The sequence below is a fragment of the Salmo salar genome, unplaced genomic scaffold (genome assembly GCF_965601325.2).
Source record: "Salmo salar unplaced genomic scaffold, fSalSal1 ptg000360l, whole genome shotgun sequence".
Lineage (NCBI taxonomy): Eukaryota > Metazoa > Chordata > Actinopteri > Salmoniformes > Salmonidae > Salmo > Salmo salar.
Genome location: NW_027675360.1, coordinates 1,453,158 through 1,472,500, shown reverse-complemented (window position 1 = coordinate 1,472,500; position 19,343 = coordinate 1,453,158). Strand labels below are relative to the sequence as shown.

The following is a 19,343-nucleotide window of genomic DNA, read 5'->3' as shown; positions in this document are numbered from 1 at the left end:
GAATGTTAACTCACTTTTCACTAATTCATTTAATGTAGATGTTTCTAGGTATCAAAAGGAGAAGTTAAGGTAACTTGAGACTTGTTGAATGATCATATGTTATACTGTATGGTAATATAAAACACACTTATTCACATTAATTACACACACACACACACACACACACACATCAACTCTTTGTAAACGTTGGTGTCCCTGATTTGTGCTTCTGTAGAACTACAGATGATATTTAATATGACCAAGTCAGTAATGATGGTGGTCTTTGACTTAACTTGAATTAAGACTTATTCTTAGTCATATTCTTCACAGCAGTCAACACTCACATTTTCTAAGTCCAGGTTTCATTCTGTTCTCTCCACCATGTTCCACACTGTAGCGGTAAGCAGAAGAACAGACAGTCATTGAGGGATACACCTGAACTCTCACACACACACACACACACACACACACACACACACACACACACACACACACACACACACACACACACACACACACACACACACACACACACACACACACACACACACACAGCATATAGCTTTGTCCAAGTGGTGGTCAGAATGTTTGTATTAACTAGCCTGAAAAGTCAAACATGTCTGATATGAACATTGACATAAACCCTCCACATACTTGAGTTTCTCCAGTCTGCAGTGTGGATCCTCCAGTCCAGCAGAGAGCAGTCTGACTCCTGAGTCTCCTGGGTGATTGTAGCTCAGGTCCAGCTCTCTCAGGTGTGAGGGGTTTGACCTCAGAGCTGAGACCAGAGAAGCACAGCCTTCCTCTGTGACTAGACAGCCTGACAGCCTGCAAAGAGTCAAATCATATTAAAACCACACTGATATTCTTTGGTGGTGAAAATAGTGGCAGTATATTTCTTCAACATATTCAGATATATCAGTCATGAAACCTTCCATATCTATTCAGAAATGAATGTATCATATTATAAATTACAAATTATCAATGTGTTACCTGCAGATAGAAACATATATAGTACAAATATTTGAGTAGACTGACCAGACCAGTTTAAAAGCAGTATCAGTCAAAAGACAGACAGTGAGGTATCAGATTTAGATTGTATTGAGTATACAGTCCACACCATATCTATTTTGACAGTGAAGATAACAATTTAAATGTGGTTCTAAACTCTAACATTTTGGATTTCAGATCAAATGTTTCATATGAGGTGACAGTATATAATGTCACCTTTTATTTGAGGATATTTTCATACATATCTGTTTCATTATTTAGAAAAATGAAAGCACTTTATGTATCTAGTCCCCCTATTTAAAGAAGTCATATGTTTTCTGACCAATTCACTCATAGTGGCTTAAAGTAGTCACAAGTTGAGTATTTGATCCGATATTCCTTGAACGCAGCGACTACATCAAGCTTGTGACTCAAACTCGTTGATTGATTTTTCAGTTTGTTTTGGTTGTGTTTTGGGTTGTGTTTTGCCCAATATTAAAATGGTGGATGGTGTAACGTCTGCTTCCAGCTCACACTCTCAAACACGTAGATCCCCCTGAACGCAGCTCACTCTCCAGATCCCAGTCACCTGAATTCTGATCACCTGTTCACACACCTGTATGTCATTATCAAACTCTATTTAGTTCAGTTCTTTGCACCCCCATCATTGTGATGTAATGTTTGATTTGCGACACACGGCTATTCGGAGCGCTGAGTTTCCTTTAATTTACTCCTCCCGTGTATGATAGTTTTTGCCTGCCTCCCTGCCTCCCTAACGACGCCTTTTGCCTATTCCCTGCCTGTACCTTAGCCCATTGGATTTCCTGTTATCAACCTATTCCCTGCCTGTACCTTAGCCCATTGGATTTCCTGTTATCAACCTATTCCCTGCCTGTACCTTAGCCCATTGGATTTCCTGTTATCAACCTATTCCCTGCCTGTACCTTAGCCTATTGGATTTCCTGTTATCAACCTATTGCCTGATCTCCCGGACCACGGCCTTTTCCCTGCCTGTTGCATTTTTGGACCCTTTTTGATCTTCTGCCTGCCCCTGGACCTGTGGTCCTTTACAATAAACACCTGCTGAGCCCTGCACTTGAAACCAGCTCTCTGTCTCCCATCGTGTTCATTACAGATGGTGACTGGAGTCATTTTATTTACAAGTGAGTAGATAACATGTTTCTAAACACTACTAAAAGCATCCTGATGATGCCATGATTAAGAAAAATCATGAATGAATCATGAATAATAGTGAGAAAGTTACAGAAGCTACAACAAAACATGCTAACCTCTCACCATTACCAATAACAGAGGCTACAACAAAACATGCTAACCTCTCACCATTACCAATAACAGAGGCTACAACAAAACATGCTAACCTCTCACCATTACCAATAACAGTGGCTACAACAAAACATGCTAACCTCTCACCATTACCAATAACAGAGGCTACAACAAAACATGCTAACCTCTCACCATTACCAATAAGAGGCTACAACAAAACATGCTAACCTCTCACCATTACCAATAACAGAGGATACAACAAAACATGCTAACCTCTCACCATTACCAATAACAGAGGATACAACAAAACATGCTAACCCCTCACCATTACCAATAACAGAGGCTACAACAAAACATGCTAACCTCTCACCATTACCAATAACAGAGGCTACAACAAAACATGCTAACCTCTCACCATTACCAATAACAGAGACTACAACAAAACATGCTAACCCCTCACCATTACCAATAACAGAGGCTACAACAAAACATGCTAACCTCTCACCATTACCAATAACAGAGAGGCTACAACAAAACATGCTAACCTCTCACCATTACCAATAACAGTGGATACAACAAAACATGCTAACCTCTCACCATTACCAATAACAGAGGCTACAACAAAACATGCTAACCTCTCACCATTACCAATAACAGAGGCTACAACAAAACATGCTAACCTCTCACCATTACCAACAACAGAGGCTACAACAAAACATGCTAACCTCTCACCATTACCAATAACAGAGGCTACAACAAAACATGCTAACCTCTCACCATTACCAATAACAGAGGCTACAACAAAACATGCTAACCTCTCACCATTACCAATAACAGAGGCTACAACAAAACATGCTAACCTCTCACCATTACCAATAACAGAGGCTACAACAAAACATGCTAACCTCTCACCATTACCAATAACAGAGGCTACAACAAAACATGCTAACTTCTCACCATTACCAATAACAGAGGCTACAATAAAACATGCTAACCTCTCACCATTACCAATAACAGAGGCTACAATAAAACATGCTAACCTCTCACCATTACCAATGTATTTATTTATAAGCACCTCACATTGTGCTTACTCACTACATGGTAGATATTCCCTCAGCGAAGTATGGCAGTTCCATGCAGGTTTCCTCACCAAGTCCAAGGCAGCACAGCTACCCATGCAGACAGTACTCCTTAGCCGTAACCGATATCCCCATGGCAACACGAACTCGTTAAGCTTCCCAAGCAATTATCTCCCGGTGTCACACGATGCTAGGCTAACCTCTAGCTGGCTAATACCTCCACAACGAGACGGTAGCTTCAGTCTTTACTAAGTTTTAACTAAATTATAACAACTCTTTTATTAAATAAAACATGTATTTCCCTTCATGTCTTAGTAGCTATGGGTTTTGTTGTAGTTCTGTCATCTTCTTTTATAATTTTTCTTCACCAACCGTCCTGAGGTAAAACGTCCATCCTTTCATCAACGTCTTTTTCCCTCCCGTTAACCAGGTCAACTCCAATTGGCCACAACTTAACAAGCGACCTTATTGGTCAAAACGTAAACTTCAAAGTAAAACAAACTATTCACTTATACATTAAATAAATATTTCTTCAAAAAGCATAATGCATTAACAACATTACAGTTTAGGAGCAATTCAATCATCTTTTAAATATAATACCAATTAATTATAACAAATAAACTCAATACTTGGTTCAAACAAGGGTATTACACAAACATACAGTCAATAATACAGTAGAAAATAAGTCTATATACAATGTGAGCAAATGAAGTGAAATAAGGGAGGTAAAGGCAAAAAAAGGCCATGGTGGCAAAGTAAATACAATATAGCAAGTAAAACACTAGAATGGTAGACATGCAGTGGAAGAAAGTGCAAAGTAGAAATAGAAATAATGGGGTGCAAAGGAGCTAAATAAATAAATACAGTAGGGGAAGAAGTAGTTGGGCTAAATTATAGATGGGATATGTACAGGTGCAGTAATCTGTGAGCTGCTCTGACAGCTGGTGCTTAAAGCTAGTGAGGGAGATAAGTGTTTCCAGTTTTAGAGATTTTTGTAGTTCGTTCCAGTCATTGGCAGCAGAGAACTGGAAGAAGAGGCGGCCGAAGGAGGAATTGGCTTTGGGGGTGACCAGAGAGATATACCTGCTGGAGCGCGTGCTACAGGTGGGTGCTGCTATGGTGACCAGTGAGCGGAGATAAGGGGGGACTTTACCTAGCAGGGTCTTGTAGATGACCTGGAGCCAGTGGGTTTAGCGACGAGTATGAAGCGAGGGCCAGACAACGAGAGCGTACAGGTCGCAGTGGTGGGAAGTACAGTGGGGGAAAAAAAGTATTTGATCCCCTGCTGATTTTGTACGTTTGCCCACTGACAAAGAAATGATCAGTCTATAATTTTAATGGTAGGTTTATTTGAACAGTGAGAGACAGAATAACAGCAAAAAAATCAAGAAAAACGCATGTCGAAAATATTATACAATTATTTGCATTTTAATGAGGGAAATAAGTATTTGACCCCTCTGCAAAACATGACTTAGTACTTGGTGGCAAAACCCTTGTTGGCAATCAGAGGTCAGACGTTTCTTGTAGTTGTCCATCAGGTTTGCACACATCTCAGGAGGGATTTTGTCCCACTCCTCTTTGCAGATCTTCTCCAAGTCATTAAGGTTTCAAGGCTGAAGTTTGGCAACTCGAACCTTCAGCTCCCTCCACAGATTTTCTATGGGATTAAGGTCTGGAGATTGGCTAGGCCACTCCAGGACCTTAATGTGCTTCTTCTTGAGCCACTCCTTTGTTGCCTTGGCCGTGTGTTTTGGGTCATTGTCATGCTGGAATACCCATCCACAACCCATTTTCAATGCCCTGGCTGAGGGAAGGAGGTTCTCACCCAAGATTTGACGGTACATGGCCCCGTCTATCGTCCCTTTGATGCAGTGAAGTTGTCCTGTCCCTTAGCAGAAAAACACCCCCAAAGCATAATGTTTCCACCTCCATGTTTGACGGTGGAGATGGTGTTCTTGGGGTCATAGGCAGCAATCCTCCTCCTCCAAACACGGCGAGTTGAGTTGATGTCAAAGAGCTCCATTTTGGTCTCATCTGACCACAACATTTTCACCCAGTTGTCCTCTGAATCATTCAGATGTTCATTGTCAAACTTCAGACGGGCATGTATATGTATTCTTGAGCAGGGGGACCTTGCGGGCGCTGCAGGATTTCAGTCCTTCATGGCGTAGTGTGTTACCAATTGTTTTCTTGGTGACTATGGTCCCAGCTGCCTTGAGATCATTGACAAGATCCTCCCGTGGAGTTCTGGGCTGATTCCTCACCGTTCTCATGATCATTGCAACTCCACGAGGTGAGATCTTGCATGGAGCCCCAGGCCGAGGGATATTGACAGTTCTTTTGTGTTTCTTCCATTTGCGAATAATCACACCAAATGTTGTCACCTTCTCACCAAGCCGCTTGGCGATGGTCGTGTAGCCCATTCCAGCCTTGTGTAGGTCTACAATCTTGTCCCTGACATCCTTGGAGAGCTCTTTGGTCTTGGCCATGGTGGAGAGTTTGGAATCTGATTGATTGATTGCTTCTGTGGACAGGTATCTTTTTTACAGGTAACAAGTTGCGGTTAGGAGCACTCCCTTTAAGAGTGTGCTCCTAATCTCAGCTCGTTACCTGTATAAAAGACACCTGGGAGCCAGAAATCTTTCTGATTGAGACGGGGTCAAATACTTATTTCCCTCGTTAAAATGCAAATCAATTTATAACATTTCTGACATGAGTTTTTTTGGATGTTTTGGTTGTTATTCTGTCTCTCACTGTTCAAATAAACCTACCATTAAAATTATAGACTGATCCTTTCTTTGTCAGTGGGCAAACGTACAAAATCAGCAGGGTATCAAATACTTTTTTCCCCCACTGTATATGGGGCTTTGGTGACAAAACGGATGGCACTGTGATAGACTGCATCCAATTTATTGAGTAGGGTATTGGAGGCTATTTTGTAAATGACATCGCCGAAGTCGAGGATCGGTAGGATGGTCAGTTTTATAAGGGTACGTTTGGCAGCATGAGTGAAGGATGCTATGTTGCGAAATAGGAAGCCAATTCTAGATTTAACTTTGGATTGGATATGCTTATAGTGAGTCTGGAAGGAGAGTTTACAGTCTAACCAGACACCTAGGTATTTGTAGTTGTCCACATATTCTAAGTCAGAACCGTCCAGAGTAGTGATGCTGGACAGGCGGGCAGGTGCAGGCAGCGATCGGTTGAAGAGCATGCATATAGTTTTACTTGTATTTAAGAGCAGTTGGAGGCCACGGAAGGAGAGCTGTATGGCATTGAAGCTCGTCTGGAGGTTAGTTAATACAGTGTCCAAAGAAGGGCCAGAAGTATACAGAATAACACCAATAACAGAGGGGGTCTGATATTTGTGCCTCTGTAACTTTCTCATTCATCATCATTAATGATTCATTCATGATTATTCATAATCATGGTAGCATCCACATGAATGTAGAAGTGTTCAGAAACATCTTCTATTCTTACTGACAATACAAGTGAAGTGACTCCAAAATGACAGGACATTATTCACCATTCAGTTTCTATTAGGAAAAACATCATCCAAAACACAACCAAGACATACTGCAAATGAATTCAACAAGTTTGTAGAATCACAAGCTTGATGTAATCACTGCAGGCATGGAATATGGTACAACTACTAAACTTATGACTACTTTAATACAATATAAGTCAATTTGTCCAAATAATTAAGACTTCTTCAAATGGGAGAACTACGTACAGAAAGTGCTTTAATTTGTAATTGGTAAAACAGCTATGTATGAAAATACCCTCAAATAAAAGGTGACATTCTGTAAGGTCACCTAATATGAAACAACTCAAATCCAAAATGCTGGATCATAGCACCACATTTAAAACTGTAAGCTTCACTGTCCAAACACATATGGTGTGTACTATGTGTGCCTGGTAAACACATGTGGATCTGGTGAACAGTTATCACTTGTTGACCAACTACAGGAATACTGACCTCAGAGTCTCCAGTTTACAGTGTGGATCCTCCAGTCCAGCAGAGAGCAGCTTCACTCCTGAATCCTTCAGGTCATTGTTACTCAGGTCCAGCTCTCTCAGGTGTGAGGGGTTTGACTCCAGAGCTGAGACCAGAGAAGCACAGCCTTCCTCTGTGACTCCACAGCCTGACAGCCTGCAAAGAGATCATCATGACTTCACAAACATACTGTTAATTTAACGAGTAGTGTAGAAGGACAATGGCATTTGGTTTATTCTCTCAAACAACATATAGATTCATCTTCCGTCTCCTAGAATTGTATTGTCATATTGTTATACTAATCGGATTTATTCAATATGTTATTCAATATAAAATTATATACATATTATAATACATATTTTTCTCTAAACATAATATTTCTTCCTGATGAATACTTCTTATATGTCATTTTATTTACTCACAGAGCAGCACTGGAGGCTTTGACCACTGGCAGCAGCCTCAGAAGACCTTCCTCTGATCTGGAGTATTTCTTCAGGTCAAACACATCCAGCTCCTTTTCTGAAGTCAGCAACACAAAGACCAGAGCTGACCACTGTGCAGGTGACAGGTTGGGTTTTGAGAGACTTCCTGATCTCAGGTAGCTTTGGATCTCCTCCACTAGAGAATGGTCATTCAGTTCATTCAGACAGTGGAACAGATTGATGCTCCTCTCTGGAGAGGGATTCTCCCTGATCTTCTCCTTGATGTACTTGACTGTTTCTTCATGGGTCTGTGAGCTGATTCTTGTCTTTGTCAGTAGACCTCGTAAGTGCTTCTGATTGGACTCCAGTGAGAGGCCCAGAAGGAAGCGGAGGAAAAGGTCCAGGTTTCCTGTCTCACTTTGTAAGGCTTTATCCACAGCACTCTTGTAGACAGTAACTTCAGTAACTTCAGGCTTGTCTCTGAACAGCGAGAAAAAGTATCTGAACATTGATTGTGGTTTGTCCATTAGATTCTCATTGTTGTTGATGAATGAGAGGAACACATACACAGCAGCCAGAAACTCCTGAATGCTCAGATGAACGAAGCAGTACACCTTGTCCTGGTACAGCACACATTCCTCTTTAAAGAGCTGTGTGCACAATCCTGAGTACACTGAGGCTTCATTGACATCAATGCCAGCCTCTTTCAGGTCTTTTTCATAGAAAATCAGATTGCCCTTCACTAGCTGTTGAAAAGCCAGTTTTCCCAGTGACAGAATGCTCTCTTTATTCCAGTGTGGATCTGTCTCTTCTTTCCCAAGATACTTTTCATTCTTCTGGTTGGTATGAAACACCACAAGGTGTGTGTACATCTCAGTCAGAGTCTTGGGCATCTCTTCTCTCTTATGTTTCAGCATGTGTTCGAGGACTGTTGCAGAAATCCAACAGAAGACTGGCATGTGGCACATGATGTGGAGGCTCCTTGATGTCTTTATGTGTGAGATGATTCTGTTGGCCAGGTCCTCATCACTGAATCTCTTCCTGAAGTACTCCTCCTTCTGTGGGTCATTGAACCCTCGTACCTCTGTCACCTGGTCAACACACCCTGAAGGGATCTTATTGGCTGCTGCAGGTCGGGTAGTTATCCAGAGGAGAGCAGAGGGAAGCAGATTTCCCTTGATGAGATTTGTCAGCAGAACATCCACTGAGGTTGACTCTGTGACGTCCCAACAGATCTTGTTCTTCTGGAAGTCTAGGGGCAGTCGGCACTCATCCAGACCATCAAAGATGAACAGAACTTTGTACTTGTTGTAGATGGAGATTCCTGATTGTTTGGTTTCCATTGAGAAGTGATTGACAAGTTCAATCAAAGTGTGTTTGTCCTCTTTCATCAAATTCAGCTCCCGAAAAGGGAATGAAAACACAAATTGGACATCCTGATTTGCTTTTCCTTCAGCCCAGTCCAGAATGAACTTCTGCACAGAGACTGTTTTTCCAATGCCAGCGACTCCCTTTGTCAGCACAGTTCTGATACGTTTGTCTTGTCCGGTTAAGGGTTTGAAGATGTCGTTACATTTGATTGCAGTCTCTGGTCTTGCTTGTTTCCTGGTTGTTGTCTCAATCTGTCTCAGTTCATGTTCATTATTGACCTCTCCTGTTCCTCCCTCTGTGATGTAGAGCTCTGTGTAGATCTTATTGAGAAGTGTTGGGTTTCCTTGTTTAGCGATCCCCTCAAATACACATTGAACCTTCTTCTTTAGATTAGATTTGAGTTCACGTTGGCAAATCACAGCAGGATCATCTGAATCTAGAAATAACACAGAGGATATTAATGTTACGTCTGTTTTAATGCCTACAGTATTGTAGGACTGTTATAACATTTTAAATTATAATCATTTATCCCCTTAACTGTCTGTATAAATGTGTAAATGTTTTCATAATGCATTACAGACTGGTGTGACTGATTATATTATTATTGGTGTTATTGATGGTATTATTAATGTTGTCTCTCTCTGTCTCTCTCTCTAAATTAATCACCACAACACATCCCTGCTGCTACTTGATGAGGTCACTAGGTGTTGTGTTAAGGCTGCGACATTATCATTGAGTTACACAGCTACTTTAGCTGTACTTTAGCTACAGCTTTTAAATGTTATAAAACAGCATTCAACATGAGGCAGACAGATCTTACATTTCTCCAGTGTGTCAGCAAGCTCCTTCTGGTTCATTTTCCTCAGGACGTGCAGTGTGATCTTCAGAGCCCCCTCTCTGGCACTGCTCTCCTGCTTCTCATCTTCAGCATCCACCACTTCCTCATCCTGCTTCTGACTCTCAAAGCATTCTGGGAGTTCTGGACTAAGAATCTTCTTGAACATCTTCAGCTCGTTCTTCACAAATGTCATCATTTTCTCTTCAAGCAACTAAAATAAATCAAGTAAATAAGTTAAGCAAGAGAAGAAATGCTTTCTCATTAACACATTAATGAATAATTGACAGATCAACTTTACTTGAGGTAAACAAAAACAAATGTACATAACAGGACCACATACACTGAATATAGAGTCCAGGTCTGTTTGATGACTCTGGGAAGACTGACCACTGAGAATCTCTGACTCTGATCTCTCCTGTTGGTTTCTGTGGACAAAACATGAGATTACATCTCCTCATCCAGGGAGTACACACACACACACACACACACACACACACACACACACACACACACACACACACACACACACACACACACACACACACACACACACACACACACACACACACACACACACACACACACACACGGAGGGAATGTTGTGTTTGTTTAATATTGTTTTAGGACTATGAAAATGGACTAAAGGATTAGTCTATGGATTATGAAAACAACAAAATAAATGTGAAAATGTGAGAGGAGAAATGACTAGAGACAGTGTTGTTTAACTCACTGACCATGACCCATGAGTTCTTCTTACCTTTGTTCAGTAGAAAAGTCTCCCTCTCTAAAGGATATAGGAGGCGCCATAGACTGGTCACTCTTCATGGACACACAGCTGGGTACAGGGGAGGCTGGTCTCTCCTGCTTGATTGGACTTCAACACAACAGAGACAAACATTACATCTCTCTTCTACTCTGAGCTCAGATTGGAAACATAAGAAGAGCTCTGGATCAGACAGACAGACAGACAGACAGACAGACAGACAGACAGACAGACAGACAGACAGACAGACAGACAGACAGACAGACAGACAGACAGACAGACGGAGATAGATACACAGACAGACAGACAGACAGACAGACAGACAGACAGACAGACAGACAGACAGACAGACAGACAGACAGACAGACAGATACACAGACAGACGGAGATAGATACACAGACAGACAGACAGACAGACAGACAGACAGACAGACAGACAGACAGACAGACAGACAGACAGACAGACAGATACACAGACAGACGGAGATAGATACACAGACAGACAGACAGACAGACAGACAGACAGACAGACAGACAGACAGACAGACAGACAGACAGACAGACAGACAGACAGACAGACAGACAGACAGACAGACAGACAGACAGATACACAGACAGACGGAGATAGATACACAGACAGACAGACAGACAGACAGACAGACAGACAGACAGACAGACAGACAGACAGACAGACAGACAGACAGACAGACAGACAGACAGACAGACAGACAGACAGCAAAATACACACAGACAGAGAGACAGGCAAAGAGACAGACAGACAGATAGACAGACAGAGAGACACACACACAAGGAGGGAATATTGTGTTTGTTTAATATTGTTTTAGGACTATGAAAATGGACGAAAGGATTAGCCTATGGATTATGAAAACTACAAAAAGAAAATGGTAAAATGGGAGAGTAGAAATGACTAGAGACAGTGTTGTTTAATTCACTGACCATGACCCATGAGTTCTTCTTACCTTTGTTCAGTAGAAAAGTCTCCCTCTCTAAACTTCATAGGAGGTTCCATAGACTGGTCACTCTTCATGGACACACAGCTGGGAACAGGGGAGGCTGGTCTCTCCTGCTTGATTGGACTTCAACACAACAGAGACAAACATTACATCTCTCATCTACTCTGATCTCAGATTGGAAACATAAGAAGAGCTCTGGATCAGACAGACAGACAGACAGACAGACAGACAGACAGACAGACAGACAGACAGACAGACAGACAGACAGACAGACAGACAGACAGACAGACAGACAGACAGACAGACAGACAGACAGACAGATACACAGACAGACGGAGATAGATACACAGACAGACAGACAGACAGACAGACAGACAGACAGACAGACAGACAGACAGACAGACAGATACACAGACAGACGGAGATAGATACACAGACAGACAGACAGACAGACAGAGATAGATACACAGACAGACGGAGATAGATACACAGACAGACGGAGATAGATACACAGACAGACGGAGATAGATACACAGACAGACGGAGATAGATAGACAGACAGACAGACAGACAGACAGACAGACAGACAGACAGACAGACAGACAGACAGACAGACAGACAGACAGACAGACAGACAGACAGACAGACAGCAAAATACACACAGACAGAGAGACAGGCAAAGAGACAGACAGACAGATAGACAGACAGAGAGACACACACACAAGGAGGGAATATTGTGTTTGTTTAATATTGTTTTAGGACTATGAAAATGGACGAAAGTATTAGCCTATGGATTATGAAAACAACCAAAAGAAATGTGAAAATGGGAGAGGAGAAATGACTAGAGACAGTGTTGTTTAACTCACTGACCATGACCCATGAGTTCTTCTTACCTTTGTTCAGTAGAAAAGTCTCCCTCTCTAAACTTCATAGGAGGTTCCATAGACTGGTCACTCTTCATGGACACACAGCTGGGAACAGGGGAGGCTGGTCTCTCCTGCTTGATTGGACTTCAACACAACAGAGACAAACATTACATCTCTCATCTACTCTGAGCTCAGATGGGGAAACATAAGAAGAGCTCTGGATCAGACAGACAGACAGACAGACAGACAGACAGACAGACAGACAGACAGACAGACAGACAGACAGACAGACAGACAGACGGAGATAGATACACAGACAGACAGACAGACAGACAGACAGACAGACAGACAGACAGACAGACAGACAGACAGACAGACAGACAGACAGACAGACAGATACACAGACAGACGGAGATAGATACACAGACAGACAGACAGACAGACAGACAGACAGACAGACAGACAGACAGACAGACAGACAGATACACAGACAGACGGAGATAGATACACAGACAGACAGACAGACAGACAGACAGACAGACAGACAGACAGACAGACAGACAGACAGACAGATACACAGACAGACGGAGATAGATACACAGACAGACAGACAGACAGACAGACAGACAGACAGACAGACAGACAGACAGACAGACAGACAGACAGACAGACAGCAAAATACACACAGACAGAGAGACAGGCAAAGAGACAGACAGACAGATAGACAGACAGAGAGACACACACACAAGGAGGGAATATTGTGTTTGTTTAATATTGTTTTAGGACTATGAAAATGGACGAAAGGATTAGCCTATGGATTATGAAAACTACAAAAAGAAAATGGTAAAATGGGAGAGTAGAAATGACTAGAGACAGTGTTGTTTAATTCACTGACCATGACCCATGAGTTCTTCTTACCTTTGTTCAGTAGAAAAGTCTCCCTCTCTAAACTTCATAGGAGGTTCCATAGACTGGTCACTCTTCATGGACACACAGCTGGGAACAGGGGAGGCTGGTCTCTCCTGCTTGATTGGACTTCAACACAACAGAGACAAACATTACATCTCTCATCTACTCTGATCTCAGATTGGAAACATAAGAAGAGCTCTGGATCAGACAGACAGACAGACAGACAGACAGACAGACAGACAGACAGACAGACAGACAGACAGACAGACAGACAGACAGACAGACAGACAGACAGACAGACAGACAGACAGATACACAGACAGACGGAGATAGATACACAGACAGACAGACAGACAGACAGACAGACAGACAGACAGACAGACAGACAGACAGACAGACAGACAGACAGACAGACAGATACACAGACAGACGGAGATAGATACACAGACAGACAGACAGACAGACAGAGATAGATACACAGACAGACGGAGATAGATACACAGACAGACGGAGATAGATACACAGACAGACGGAGATAGATACACAGACAGACGGAGATAGATAGACAGACAGACAGACAGACAGACAGACAGACAGACAGACAGACAGACAGACAGACAGACAGACAGACAGACAGACAGACAGACAGACAGACAGACAGACAGACAGACAGCAAAATACACACAGACAGAGAGACAGGCAAAGAGACAGACAGACAGATAGACAGACAGAGAGACACACACACAAGGAGGGAATATTGTGTTTGTTTAATATTGTTTTAGGACTATGAAAATGGACGAAAGTATTAGCCTATGGATTATGAAAACAACCAAAAGAAATGTGAAAATGGGAGAGGAGAAATGACTAGAGACAGTGTTGTTTAACTCACTGACCATGACCCATGAGTTCTTCTTACCTTTGTTCAGTAGAAAAGTCTCCCTCTCTAAACTTCATAGGAGGTTCCATAGACTGGTCACTCTTCATGGACACACAGCTGGGAACAGGGGAGGCTGGTCTCTCCTGCTTGATTGGACTTCAACACAACAGAGACAAACATTACATCTCTCATCTACTCTGAGCTCAGATGGGGAAACATAAGAAGAGCTCTGGATCAGACAGACAGACAGACAGACAGACAGACAGACAGACAGACAGACAGACAGACAGACAGACAGACAGACAGACAGACAGACAGACGGAGATAGATACACAGACAGACAGACAGACAGACAGACAGACAGACAGACAGACAGACAGACAGACAGACAGACAGACAGACAGACAGACAGACAGATACACAGACAGACGGAGATAGATACACAGACAGACAGACAGACAGACAGACAGACAGACAGACAGACAGACAGACAGACAGACAGATACACAGACAGACGGAGATAGATACACAGACAGACAGACAGACAGACAGACAGACAGACAGACAGACAGACAGACAGACAGACAGACAGACAGACAGACAGATACACAGACAGACGGAGATAGATACACAGACAGACAGACAGACAGACAGACAGACAGACAGACAGACAGACAGACAGACAGACAGACAGACAGACAGCAAAATACACACAGACAGAGAGACAGGCAAAGAGACAGACAGACAGATAGACAGACAGAGAGACACACACACAAGGAGGGAATATTGTGTTTGTTTAATATTGTTTTAGGACTATGAAAATGGACGAAAGGATTAGCCTATGGATTATGAAAACTACAAAAAGAAAATGGTAAAATGGGAGAGTAGAAATGACTAGAGACAGTGTTGTTTAATTCACTGACCATGACCCATGAGTTCTTCTTACCTTTGTTCAGTAGAAAAGTCTCCCTCTCTAAACTTCATAGGAGGTTCCATAGACTGGTCACTCTTCATGGACACACAGCTGGGAACAGGGGAGGCTGGTCTCTCCTGCTTGATTGGACTTCAACACAACAGAGACAAACATTACATCTCTCATCTACTCTGATCTCAGATTGGAAACATAAGAAGAGCTCTGGATCAGACAGACAGACAGACAGACAGACAGACAGACAGACAGACAGACAGACAGACAGACAGACAGACAGACAGACAGACAGACAGACAGACAGATACACAGACAGACGGAGATAGATACACAGACAGACAGACAGACAGACAGACAGACAGACAGACAGACAGACAGACAGACAGACAGACAGACAGACAGATACACAGACAGACGGAGATAGATACACAGACAGACAGACAGACAGACAGAGATAGATACACAGACAGACGGAGATAGATACACAGACAGACGGAGATAGATACACAGACAGACGGAGATAGATACACAGACAGACGGAGATAGATAGACAGACAGACAGACAGACAGACAGACAGACAGACAGACAGACAGACAGACAGACAGACAGACAGACAGACAGACAGACAGACAGACAGACAGACAGACAGACAGCAAAATACACACAGACAGAGAGACAGGCAAAGAGACAGACAGACAGATAGACAGACAGAGAGACACACACACAAGGAGGGAATATTGTGTTTGTTTAATATTGTTTTAGGACTATGAAAATGGACGAAAGTATTAGCCTATGGATTATGAAAACAACCAAAAGAAATGTGAAAATGGGAGAGGAGAAATGACTAGAGACAGTGTTGTTTAACTCACTGACCATGACCCATGAGTTCTTCTTACCTTTGTTCAGTAGAAAAGTCTCCCTCTCTAAAGGATATAGGTAGATTCATAGACTGGTCACTCTTCATGGACACACAGCTGGGTACAGGGGAGGCTGGTCTCTCCTGCTTGATTGGACTTCAACACAACAGAGACAAACATTACATCTCTCATCTACTCTGAGCTCAGATGGGGAAACATAAGAAGAGCTCTGGATCAGACAGACAGACAGACAGACAGACAGACAGACAGACAGACAGACAGACGGAGATAGATACACAGACAGACGGAGATAGATACACAGACAGACAGACAGACAGACAGACAGACAGACAGACAGACAGACAGACAGACAGACAGACAGACAGACAGACAGACAGACAGACAGACAGACAGACAGACAGACAGACAGACAGACAGACGGAGATAGATACACAGACAGACAGACAGACAGACAGACAGACAGACAGACAGACAGACAGACAGACAGACAGACAGACAGACAGACAGACAGACAGACAGACAGACGGAGATAGATACACAGACAGACAGACAGACAGACAGACAGACAGACAGACAGACAGACAGACAGACAGACAGACAGACAGACAGACAGACAGATACACAGACAGACGGAGATAGATACACAGACAGACAGACAGACAGACAGAGATAGATACACAGACAGACGGAGATAGATACACAGGCAGACGGAGATAGATACACAGACAGACGGAGATAGATACACAGACAGACGGAGATAGATAGACAGACAGACAGACAGACAGACAGACAGACAGACAGACAGACAGACAGACAGACAGACAGACAGACAGACAGACAGACAGACAGACAGACAGCAAAATACACACAGACAGAGAGACAGGCAAAGAGACAGACAGACAGATAGACAGACAGAGAGACACACACACAAGGAGGGAATATTGTGTTTGTTTAATATTGTTTTAGGACTATGAAAATGGACTAAAGTATTAGCCTATGGATTATGAAAACAACAAAAAGAAATGTGAAAATGGGAGAGGAGAAATGACTAGAGACAGTGTTGTTTAATTCACTGACCATGACCCATGAGTTCTTCTTACCTCTGTTCTGTAGAAAAGTATCCCTCTCTAAAGTTCATAGGTAGACCCATAGACTTGTCACTCTTCATGGACACACAGCTGGGAACAGGGGAGGCTGGTCTCTCCTGCTTGATTGGTCTTCAACACAACAGAGACAAACATTACATCTCTCTTCTACTCTGAGCTCAGATGGGGAAACAAGTGTTTCATTCCAAAACGCTAAATATCCATTTTCAGAAATGTTGCGAAATGTAATTTTATTCTTTAAAGAAATTATTAAACCACTACAAGGCTTTATAAAGGCTTCTAACGTTTGTAATTTCCACTTCAAAATGTCAGACTTTATTTGATGGAAAAAAATGGATCAACCACTATAAAAAATGTCCCTCAATTTACAATCCACACGAACAAACACATTTGCTGCTGTTTTCCTGCTGTGAGAAACTGGGTCAAATTAAGAGATGGCATCTGTAAGTGCATTCATCTAAAGATATCTAGGTGAGACAACCACATATCACAGTCAGATATACAGGATACCAACATTCCATTCCTGTTAAACAATGGATATACAGCATTTAGCAACAAAACACATTTTCACACACACATCTAAAATCTTGAACAGTTATATAGAATGTACCCATAAGAAATACCTTCTGATTAACAAACGTTTTAGAATATACATTCTTAAACAAAATAGTCAGCTCACCTCTTAGCTTTGGTATCATGTCCCCCAGAGACACTCATTTTAGAGGCAGGACCCCCCTCCTCTCTCTCCCCAGAGAGACTCATTTTAGAGGCAGGACCCCCCTCCTCTCTCTCCCCAGAGAGACTCATTTTAGAGGCAGGACCCCCCTCCTCTCTCTCCCCAGAGAGACTCATTTTAGAGACAGGACCCCTAAACAGAGATCCAACATGTTGGTTGTGGTTAACACAGTGACAACTAAACAGAGATCCAGCATGTTGGTTGTGGTTAACACAGTGACAACTAAACAGAGATCCAGCATGTTGGTTGTGGTTAACACAGTGACAACTAAACAGAGATCCAGCATGTTGGTTGTGGTTAACACAGTGACAACTAAACAGAGATCCAGCATGTTGGTTGTGGTTAACACAGTGACAACTAAACAGAGATCCAACATGTTGGTTGTGATTAACACAGTGACAACTAAACAGAGATCCAGCATGTTGGTTGTGGTTAACACAGTGACAACTAAACAGAGATCCAGCATGTTGGTTGTGGTTAACACAGTGACAACTAAACAGAGATCCAGCATGTTGGTTGTGATTAACACAGTGACAACTAAACAGAGATCCAGCATGTTGGTTGTGGTTAACACAGTGACAACTAAACAGAGATCCAGCATGTTGGTTGTGGTTAACACAGTGACAACTAAACAGAGATCCAGCATGTTGGTTGTGATTAACACAGTGACAACTAAACAGAGATCCAGCATGTTGGTTGTGGTTAACACAGTGACCCCTAAACAGAGATCCAGCATGTTGGTTGTGATTAACACAGTGACAACTAAACAGAGATCCAGCATGTTGGTTGTGATTAACACAGTAACAACTAAACAGAGATCCAACATGTTGGTTGTGGTTAACACAGTGACCCCTAAACAGAGATCCAGCATGTTGGTTGTGGTTAACACAGTGATGTCCTAAACAGAGATCCAGCATGTTGGTTGTGATTAACACAGGGCCAACTAATTATTAAATGTAAATTGTTCTCATTTATTCATTATCTCTTAGAAATAAAACATTTCCTAACAGACATATCCAAACAGTCAGGTGATTTAATGCATCACATGAACATGTAATCATGACTGATATTTGCCACCTCATCTCCATGTTTAGTGTCAATAATAATAATAATAATAACAATAATAATAATAATAATAACAATAATAACAATAATAATAACAATACTAATAATAATAATAATAACAATAATAATAATAATAATAATAATAACAATAATAACAATAATAACAATAATAATAATAATAATAACAACAATAATAATAATAATAGTAATAATAATAATAACAATAATAACAATAATAACAATAATAATAATAATAATAACAACAATAATAATAATAATA

General features: G+C 41.9%; 2 protein-coding genes across 2 annotated transcripts in view; both read right to left on the bottom strand.

Annotated features, from left to right (window-relative positions):
• Nucleotides 1–836, bottom strand: part of LOC145875830 (uncharacterized) — a 34,879-nt gene extending 34,043 nt beyond the window's left edge. The window contains exon 1 of the mRNA XM_082971635.1: nucleotides 324–836. Within this exon, the coding sequence (XP_082827761.1) occupies nucleotides 324–537 (214 nt within the window). The 5' untranslated portion in view covers nucleotides 538–836. The remainder of the gene's footprint in view (nucleotides 1–323) is intronic.
• A 6,864-nt stretch (nucleotides 837–7,700) lies between these two features.
• On the bottom strand, nucleotides 7,701–10,257 carry LOC145875854 (NLR family CARD domain-containing protein 3-like). The gene is made up of 2 exons (XM_082971658.1): nucleotides 9,943–10,257; nucleotides 7,701–9,558 (listed from the first exon to the last, which is right to left on the bottom strand). Exons 1-2 carry the CDS (start codon nucleotides 10,154–10,156, stop codon nucleotides 7,748–7,750), a joined length of 2,025 nt encoding a protein of 674 aa, XP_082827784.1. The 5' UTR covers nucleotides 10,157–10,257; the 3' UTR covers nucleotides 7,701–7,747.
• Nucleotides 10,258–19,343: the final 9,086 nt, after the last annotated feature.